Source organism: Syngnathoides biaculeatus, chromosome 3 (genome assembly GCF_019802595.1).
Source record: "Syngnathoides biaculeatus isolate LvHL_M chromosome 3, ASM1980259v1, whole genome shotgun sequence".
Taxonomy (NCBI): Eukaryota; Metazoa; Chordata; class Actinopteri; order Syngnathiformes; family Syngnathidae; genus Syngnathoides; species Syngnathoides biaculeatus.
Genome location: NC_084642.1, coordinates 6,089,126 through 6,099,125, shown reverse-complemented (window position 1 = coordinate 6,099,125; position 10,000 = coordinate 6,089,126). Strand labels below are relative to the sequence as shown.

The 10,000-nt window shown below is 44.5% G+C and overlaps 1 protein-coding gene across 2 annotated transcripts; it reads right to left on the bottom strand.

Annotated features, from left to right (window-relative positions):
• mnx2b (motor neuron and pancreas homeobox 2b) lies at nucleotides 1-8,437 on the bottom strand. 2 transcript variants are annotated; one of them, XM_061814077.1, is made up of 3 exons: nucleotides 7,702-8,437; nucleotides 2,941-3,101; nucleotides 1-1,489 (listed from the first exon to the last, which is right to left on the bottom strand). In XM_061814077.1, the coding sequence occupies exons 1-3, from the start codon at nucleotides 8,141-8,143 to the stop codon at nucleotides 1,073-1,075; spliced, it is 1,020 nt and encodes a 339-aa protein (XP_061670061.1). In that variant the 5' UTR covers nucleotides 8,144-8,437; the 3' UTR covers nucleotides 1-1,072. The 2 variants fall into 2 exon arrangements, with proteins under 2 accessions (XP_061670061.1, XP_061670062.1); XM_061814078.1 differs by having other exon boundaries at nucleotides 2,941-3,098.
• Nucleotides 8,438-10,000: the final 1,563 nt, after the last annotated feature.

The following is a 10,000-nucleotide window of genomic DNA, read 5'->3' as shown; positions in this document are numbered from 1 at the left end:
TAGCTTAATTAATGCAGATTTTTCGAATAGTCACATTAATTTATTTACACTGAAAGAATAATAAACAGTTCATTTTTTAAAAGTAAACTACAATAAATATTTGAAGTCTAATCACAGGCCCCTTTGTGTCCTCTTGTCAATAGTTTAGTCAAATGTATTTATTTAGAACATTAGCAACACGTCAAACATTTTTTTAAAATCATCAAAACCACAAACGAGCATCACTTAAATACATTATTCATTTTTTTTGGTTTGTTTTTTTTGCAACAAATCAAATAAATTAAACTCATTCCCACATAGCACAAAGTCAAAAAAACGCTCGACAAGTGCGACATAAGATTGAAAACGAACAAAATAAAGTTCGTACAGTACGCTTGCGTGTATTTTTATACACGACGTGTTGTTACGTAAAAATGAGCGATTGAGTTGAGAAGGCGGAGACGAGGTGACCCGAAAGTGAGGCAGTGACGATGATTGGACGACTTGGAGGATTCGGATCGCAATGTAAGTCCAGGCGCTGTATCTTCAAAGGCTGGCTTCAAAGGGAGTGGTTGACCGTTCGATGTGAAAACCGTTTGGATGTGGAGAGGAAAGTGTTACCCTTCTGGACAGGTCCTAGAAAGTTTTTAAAGAGTCCTGAGAAACTGTCCATCGAAGGGTTAAGGAGGACTGTCAAAAAGTCCAAGTCGACGTTCACGGCGGAACTCGAAACAGTCCCGAGAATTGTCCGGGTCCCCACCGCGTTTGCACCGTTTTGCCCAGAAACATGCACCAGTGGATCCTGGGAATTCTCAAAAGAGTGAAACTGCATGAGAATCACGCAAACTACCGACCGTGAGCGAAGACAACCGAGGTCGGAGGGCGTGAGGTGGACATGCCGATAGAAATATGCCTTCCCGTTCCTCCCAAACACTCTTTAAGGTTCTATCGTCCAGTTATTCACGTCGGAGAGGCTGTTGAAATATTTTTGAAAAGCGGCGTTGAGCGAACGTAAGATCTAAGAACAAGATTTTGCGGTTGTGTACATTCTGCCTTCAAGTGCGTGTCCCTGAATTTGGAATGCGCGGCGGTCTCACAGTCCTGCCACCATCTTCCTGTCTGCTCCTCCTCCAGCTCGGACGCCCTCCAGCTCGTCTTCTTCAGAGAAAGGACTGTGGGGGTCGAAGGCCGCGTCGGCGCCGCGCTGCAAGAAGTCCATGGATCGCGGCATCCCGACGCGGTTCCCCATCACCACGGAAAAACCGTGCTGGGTTTCTTCCTCCTCTTCCTCGTCTTCCTCTTCCTCCTCCTCTTCGTCTTCGTCAGGATCCTCCAGAAGCAGATCCACGCCCGCGTCCTCCGGGTTCCCGCGCAGCGGCCTTTTCTCGCCGGGTTTGCTGCCGGCTGTTTTTCCGGCACCGGTTTCAGACTGGCCCGAAGCGCTCGCTTGCTCCTTGGCCTTCCGACTGCGCTTCCACTTCATTCTCCGGTTTTGGAACCAGATCTTGACCTGACCGCAGAGCCCAAGGATAATACAAGTTTATTTAGAACATTACACACAAATCTCTCTTAAGTAAATCCCGGTTTCTAAACTTAATCAGGAGGTGTCTTGACAAGGATCAGTTGAAGAAAATAAGTATTTGAACACCCTGCTATATTGCTAGTTCTCCCACTTAGAAATCATGGAGGGGTCTGAAATTTTCATCGTAGGTGGATGTCCACTGTCAGAGACATAATCTAAAAAGAAAAATCCATAAATCACAATGTATGATTTTTTTAACGATTTATTTGTGTGATACAGCTCCAAATAAGTATTTGAACACCTGTGTATCAGCTACATTTCTGACCCTCAAAGACCTGTTAGTCCGCCTTTAAAAGTCCACCGCCACCCCATGTATTATCCTGAATCAGAAGCACCTGTGCCAGGTCGATAGCTCTGTAAATAAACTTGTAACATGGCCAAGACCAAGAGTTCCATCCCAAGAACACCATCCCTCCTGTGAAGCACGAGGGTGGTAGCAGCACGCTTTGGGGGTGTTTTTCTACACATGGGACACGACGACTGCACTGTATTAAGGAGAGGATGACCGCGGCCATGTATTGTGAGATTTTGGGGAACGACCTCTTTCCCTCAGTCGGAGCATTGAAGATGGTTCGTGGTTGGGTCTTTCAACATGACCATGACCCGAAGCAGACAGCCAGGAAAACCAAGGAGTGGCTCCGTAAGAAGCGTATCAAGGTTCTGGTGTGGCCTAGCCAGTCTCCAGACCTAAACCCAATAGAAAATCTTTGGAGGGAGCTGGAACGCTGTGTTTCTCAATGACATCCCAGAAACCTGTCTGATCTAGAGAAAATCTGTGCAAACCTGGTGAACAACTACAGAAAACGTTTGACCTCCGTAATTGCAAACAAAGGCTACTGTACCAAATATTAACATTGGTTTTCTCTGGTGTTCCAATACTTATTTGCAGCTGTATCAAACATATAAATCATTAAAAAAAAAATCATCCATTGTGATTTCTGGATTTTTCTCTTTAGATGATCTCTCTCACCCGCGATGAAGATTTCAGACCACTTTCTGATTTAGAAGTTGGAGAACTTGCAATCTAGCAGGGTGTTCAAATACTTACTTTCTTCACTGCGTATATATTGTGGTATTACTATGTATACTCTTTAGATAAATAGGACTTGTGCACACGTGTTGAGTATCGGCTAGATGTACTGCAACTAGACTGTTTTGGATGAATTTGACCGCCAACCTTTCCGCTAACATCTTCTTGCGTGTCTAAATACGCGTGGTATTGTTTGCGTCTGGAACATAAAAATTGATACGCCGGAGTGTAAATTGAATTTCCCCCCTGAGGGATTGCAATACCAGACACCGCCAGGGAATCATGATCACGGATGAAGGATTTTGGTGCCCACTAAAATGTCTTTTAAGTCGAGGGTGTTCTCTCTTACTTGGGTTTCCGTCAGCATCAGGGAGGTGGCCACCTCGAAGCGTTTGGGTCTGGAGAGGTACTTGTTGAGTTTGAACTGGTTCTCCAGCTCCAGCAGCTGCTGACTGGTGAAGGCCGTGCGAGGCCTCCGGCACTTTCCCAGCAGGCCTGACTGAGGGCCTGCTGAGAGGGAGCACACTTGCAATCACTGTGACGGCCGGGAGAACTCCACACTTGCATTCCAGTCATAATGTTCTCATTTTTATTACAGCACAGAGAATATTTTTTTTTAATAGGCCTTGAATTGGGATGTTCAAACTTTTCACCCAAAGGGTGGATCCAGAAAATTCAGAGGATGCAAAGGCCACTTTCACGCACGAAAATGCGGTTAACTCAATCCATCAAGCAATTATATAGAGCACTGGTGTCAAACTAGAGGCCCGGGGGCCAGATGTGGCCCGCACACGTGATTGTATGCGGTCCACGAGGTCCATGATTTTTGTCAAAATTTGAACCGAAATCTCAAACGGTCATATCATAAATGATGACATTGAGATATTGGAAGCATTTTTTTGTGTTACCAAACATCAGCAATACAGTGGTACCTTGGTTTTCGAACAAAAATTTCAAGATTTTTTTTGCTTCAGTTTTCAAATGAAAATCGGTACTCGAACGCCCCTAACAACACCCGGAAATAACACAACGCACGCGGCCAGACCAGTCTGTTGTGCATTCCCACCCGGCGAATAAAACCCGGAAATAACAGAACGCCCGCGGCCCGAACAGCTGACCCACCCGATATACACAAGCACGTATGAGGCGTGACTCGTAGAAGTCGGAGGATGGCTAATTCCTGGAGTGTGGAGTTTTCTTGAGATGCGTTGAATGGCGCAGAAATCCAATTTGGAAACTATATTGCACTTTAAATGTGTAATTAACATCTTTACCGGATACAGAAGTTCACGACCGAGAATGAGACGCCCCTGGACCAAGCATGTGATTTTTGTTTCTGTATGAAAAAAATCCAATAAAAGTAATTGAATCAAAAACTGTGCTGATGACTGAACGCATGTTTGGAGGTTTATCAGAAAAAAAACGTTTGAGTCAGGAGTTGGATATCAGAGGTACCCCGCCACCAGAATGTGATTTATCCATCTATCCATTTTCTGAGCCGATTATCCTCACAAGGGTTGTGGGAGTGCTGGAGCATATACCAGCTGTCATCGGGCAAGAGGTGGGGTACACCCTGAAGTGGTTGCCAGGCTATTGGAGGGCACAATGAGACCGACAACAATTGCACTCACAATCACGCTCACGTGGAATTTGGAACCTCCAATGAATGCATGTTTTTGGGATGTGGGAGGAAACCGAAGTACCCGGAGGAAACCCGCGCAGGCGCGGGGAGAGCATGCAAACTCCACACAGGCGAGGCCGGGATTTGAACCCTGGCCCTTGGAACTGTGAGGTCAACGCCGTAACGGGTGATGCCACAGTGCCACTTTTTTTTTGAGTGAATATGATGCAACGTGAAGTCACTGTTGGTGTAGCGGTACACACGCCTGACTTTGGTATAGGCAGCGTGGGATCGATTCCCGCTCAGTGATGGTGTCGATATCTGCCCTGCGACTGACTGGTGACCAGTTCAGGGTGTAGTCCGCCTTTCGGCCGAAGCTAGCTGAGATGGGCGCCGGCTCTCCCGTGACCCTTGTGAGGATATGGGGCTTAGATAATGGGTGGATGCAATATGTTGACATTTGGCCGTTGTCGTGATGAGGTAGGGGCAAGACAACTGCCGTTGAACAGTTCGTGAGCATATACAGGGGGGGGGGTGTTTATGGAAGTAAATTAGTGCCAGCAGGATTTGAATTTGAAATGCAAAGTGGTCACAATTTCAAGGCAGCCAATCCAGTTACGCTTTCTTAATATGTGATTAAGAAAGCTTAACTGCGATTGGCTGGGTGCTCGGTTCTGACCCGAAGTAACCCTGCCTGGCGGCACGGGCGGTGAATTTCAGACAGCGAATTGTAGCAACTATTGAAAATGTGACCACGTTACATTTCAAATTCAAATCCTGGTGGCGCATATTTACTTCCATACAGATTTGACACAGCTGACGCAGACAGAAATGTCCATCATCAAGTTACTCTACAAGCTATACAGCATTTATTGATTCGATCAAAATGTATTTGAATAAACGCTTGTAAACCGTCCTGAAAGATTAAACGCAAGCGTAACTAACGTCAAAGTTAAATACAACAGAACTGTACTTTTGCATACTTTGAGAATAACTGCTCTAGATAAAAGCTTCTCCAGGTATTTCAAAAACAATATTTTTCACACCGAGGCGTTATTTTGTCAATTTTAGTAAACGCCGTGGGTCGCTAAAAACGGATTTTGATCCACGCATATTTTTTTTTGTCCCATAGTTCGGACACCGTAGCCTCAAACCTGCTCTTCTCTTAGTTTCTTGCATCCTCGTTTTACAATTCCACTCAATTGATCTCAAGGCCGAGAGACGTTTTACGCCACCATGAAATCTCGGGCCAGATGCCGACGCCAAGGACGCAGGCAGTTTCATATCTTTTTTTTTTTTTTTTTTTTTGCACATACGGCAGCACTCTGCGGCCTTCGTTAACGACCGGGCTTCACTCCAGTTTATTGTTGACGGGCAACACAGCAGCAGCAACAGCAGCAGGCCCCGCGGCCCATAAAAAAAAACCCCCCAAAAAAAAAACCGCATGCCTGCCATTAACTTAATGAAAATTCAATGACGGCTTTGGGACTTTATTGATTAACTACAAAACCTTTTAGGAGTTTATTTATTAGTTTATAAAAATATGGCAAGTGGCGATTGCATGGATATAGTACTGAGATTCGTTGCTATAGAAATATTAAAAAGATAGCCAGTTGGGGCCTGATATTTATATTATTGAAATATCTCGCTTTTGTAGCTTTGCAGGCTTTGTAAACTAACAACTACAAAAATGTTAAATTAGTTCAAGATAACGCATAAAAGAAATACAACATACTTGATTGCAAATTTTTTTTTCATACATTTGACAGAAACATTTCAAATTTCACAAATGGGGAATATCTTGCTTCTCTCAATTAGTCGCGTCGTCGCTCGCTATTCGACATTACTGCATCGGCGCTGCTTGAACGGAATCGTGACGTACATCCGGTACAGTACTTTGGTTCAGTCGTATTTTACTTTAAAGTTCGACACATTTGCATTTAATCTTTTGGAGCGGTTGCGCTTAATCATTTAGGTGCAATTTCTATTGGAGTTCTAGGCGCCTTCTGTTTTGCCCGAGATGCAAGCGCTTCAACGATCCATCAATCACTCAAGATCTCAACCGCGCTTGTCTGTACCCAGAACGATTCTAGGGTCGGAGATTTAGGTGGGTTGGGATTCATTTCAGGGGTACGTCTGTCCCCCCCCCCAAAAAAAAAAAAAAATGGGCTGGAAACGCTTCCGGGTAAACTTTTGGGTCACAGTTTGGCTTTAATGTTCATGACAATATTTTGTCAGATCAATTGTGTTGTTACCAGAAGGAGTTAAATAAAAATAAAAATTAACCTGACTAAATTGACAAAGTTGGGACGAAAAACAAAAGATGTGTTTACAAATGTTGCGAGTAAAAGTAACAATGAAAAATTGGTGGAAAACTAAATATTCCAGTATAGATACCTGAATAAACTCCAAAAAACAAATGACCTCTCGCTACAAAATGACAAGAAATCCAAAGTTTCTGTCAGTTTGTCCATCAATACATATATTTTTTTAAAATCGAGTTATCAATTTGAAAGATAGAAAAGTGTGAAGCAAGGAAGAAAACTTTTCAAATATCACCAATTGATCCTGATTACCGCCCAATTATGTAGACTGAAACTGAAAAAACGAGCGAGCATTGTGGGAAGACACGCAGACGCGGTTGAGTGGTCAACTCCCAACCTGAAGCTTGTGATTTCCAGCCCGTGACCACGCCGAAGTGTCCTTGAGCAAGACACGAGCTCACTTGCTCCTGATGCTGAGTTTTCAGTAGCAAATGAAGAATATCTCGAAAGTAGAAAATTACTTTCAATTGATGTCAGTTGTCCATTTGTAGGCATAATACTGAAAATACCCCCCCTCAACCTTATCAATTTTGACAATTTCACGATAGAAACATATTAAATGGGCAAATTCAAAGTTTCTGTCATCCATAAAATGACATTTTTTGCCTATCAAATGGTGACAGTTTTGTGAGAAACTGAATTTGATGTTCAATCTTTGAATAATGTTTATAGCGGACTACATGTTTTGTTATCCCAGTACAGTGCATTTGTTGAGTACAGTTCAGTTGTAATTAACTTGTAAGTACAATACAATTGCATTTAATCAATTCATCAATCAATTTAATCACACATGCACACGATTTAATCAATTCTTCAAGCCTTTCTTTTCAAACATCTACTCATCTTGAATAAATTAATGTGATTTGCAATAGATTGAAATTTAAGGTTTTTTTTTTCAAATATTCAGGCTCAGTGTTATTATTTATACTCTGCATTAGGTTACAGTTCAAGGAAGAAAGCCTCTGTCCATTTTTTTTTAATGAACACTTAGTTACTGTATTTTAATGTTGGTTACTGTGGTGTTAGTTGGTTGTGAAAACTTTGGCAACCGGTACATTAATAACTATCATATCATCAACGTTGGCATTTTTTGAGCAATAGAAACCCCAAAGCAATGAAAATAAAAATGTAAAATTTCCCACTGAAATGATTGGAAAGGACTCACCGCTGTAATCTGGCAGCCTCGGCATCATAATCCCAGCCCGGATCCAGTGCTCCGGGGGCATCGAGCCCGCCATGGCGGCGGCCGCCTTCAGGTACTCCGGGTAGGCGTGAGTCAGCTGCGTAAAGCCGCTGTAGGCGAAGGCGGGATGCTGGGCGCCCAAAGCCGACAAGGGGTACATGGGTGCGGGGTACATGCCCGGCATGGCGGCCTGGTGCACGGAAGCCAGTCCCGGGTGCGTCAGGTTGAGAACGCTCGCTTTGGGGATTCTTCCTGACGCGTGGAGCTGCGCGGCGGCCCGCGGGGACGGCGTCTCCCCGCGGCGGCAGGCCACGGGGCTCCCCGCCGGACTGTCGCAACTCAGGCCCGGGGACGCGTCTCGACTGGCCCGGTTGGGCTCGTCTGCGAGGAGGGCGTCGATGCAAAAGTTTTTCGATTTCTCCATGGCGAGTTGCGAGCAAGTCAACAAGATGAGTGCGTGGACACACCCGCGCGGCACATTCGTTACCTACAAACTCAACATTTCACGCCATCTAAGGCGCGTTGCAGCAACTCCTGCAGACGACATCACAGTTTGCCCACGTGGGGCTGCAGATGGACTTTATGTACCGAGTGTGTCGACCGGGACGGTGTTTGTCCGTGTCTACAATCTGAACGCCACAACCTCCATTTATCCTTTTCTCCATCCACGCGGGCCGGCCTGGGTGGGGGCCGGGCTCTGACGGGCCTCTAATCAGCTAATTACCTGCTCGTTTCTACAACCCCCCCCCCACCCCCCTTCATAAAAGGTCGCGAGTGACGTAATGTCCAACCCTTGTCCCGCCTGCAAACACCTTCAACTGCATCAAACCTTGGAACGCTTCATTAGAAGAAGTATTGGAACGCAGTACAGTATAAATATAAGTTGGGTGTCAGAGCTGCACCTATGATTGCACACCCCCACAACCCCGGCCTTTAAGTAAGAAAATTAAATCAATTTATTTCAAACAGAGGTCATATTTGAACAAAACTGCACTGTAATTTTTAATTTCCACCAGTAATTGCACAGAATTTCAGTTGAGTTCTGCATTCTCTATTGGAACAAATAATGTTTACTATTTTGGCTGTACATACAGTTTGCAACGCTGTAGCACTGATTTGCAACCCTAATAAGAGGTATTTAGAGAACAGATTTCACTGGAATATTGCAAAAATGAAGTACCTGAAGTCATATTAGCCCCCCCCCAAAAAAAAAAATATTATACAGTGACGAAAATACAGTAAGTATTTGAACACCCTGTTATATTGCAAGTTCTCCCACTTAGAAATCATGGAAGGGTTTGAAATTTTCTAGGTGCATGTGCACTGTGAGAGAGATAATCTAAAAAGAAAAATCCAGAAAGCACAATGTATGATTTATTTGTGTGATACAGCAGCAAATAAGAATTTGAACACCAGAGAAAACCAATGTTAATATTTGGTTTGAGTAGCCTTTGTTTGCAATTACAGAGGTCAAACGTTTCCTGTAGTTGTTCACCAGGTTCGTACACACTGCAGGAGCGATTTTGGCCCACTCCTCCACACAGATCTTCTCTAGATCAGACAGGTTTCTGCTCCCTCCAAGGATTTTCTATTGGGTTTAGGTCTGGAGACTGGCTAGGTCACGTCAGAAACTTGATGTGCTTCCGAGGGACCCACTCCTTGGTTTTCCTGGCTGTGTGCTTCGGGTCATGGTCATGTTGAAAGACCCAGCCCTGACCGATCTTCACTTTTCTGACTGAGGGAAAGGGGAAATACATGGCCACGGTCATCCTCTCCTTAATAAAGTGGAGTCGTGCCGTCCCATGTGCAGAAAAACAGCCCCAACGCATGATGCTACCACCGCCCATGCGTCACAGTAGGGATGGTGTTCTTGGGATGGAACTCATCATTCGTCTTCCTCCAAACATGCTTAGTGGAATTATGACCAAAAAGTTTCAACTTTCTCCCATGACTCCTCTGTATCATCCAAACGGTCATTGACAAACTTAAGACGGGCCTTGACACGTGCTGGTTTAAGCAGGGGAACCTTCTGTGCCATGCATGATTCCAAACCATGACCTCTTAGTGTGTGACCAATATTCACCTTGGAAACGGTGGTCCAAGCTCTTTTCAGGTCATTGACCGAGTCCTGTGGTGTTGTCCTGGGCCTATTCCTCACTTTTCTAACGATCATGAGACCCCACGAGGCGATATCTTGCATGGGGCTCCACTCCGATTGAGATTGACGGTCATATGTTGAGCTTCTTCCATTTTCCAACGATTCTTCCAACACTGGACCTTT

What these genes read in the sequence shown, in the direction of transcription:
- mnx2b (XM_061814077.1), bottom strand. Translation starts at nt 8,143, where the DNA reads ATGGAGAAATCGAAAAACTTTTGCATCGACGCCCTCCTCGCAGACGAG. An exon ending in GAGGCTGCCAGATTACAGCG is followed by an intron (nt 3,102 to 7,701) that starts GTGAGTCCTTTC and finishes GCTCCCTCTCAG; the next exon opens with CAGGCCCTCAGTCAGGCCTG. An exon ending in TGATGCTGACGGAAACCCAA is followed by an intron (nt 1,490 to 2,940) that starts GTAAGAGAGAAC and finishes CTCTGCGGTCAG; the next exon opens with GTCAAGATCTGGTTCCAAAA.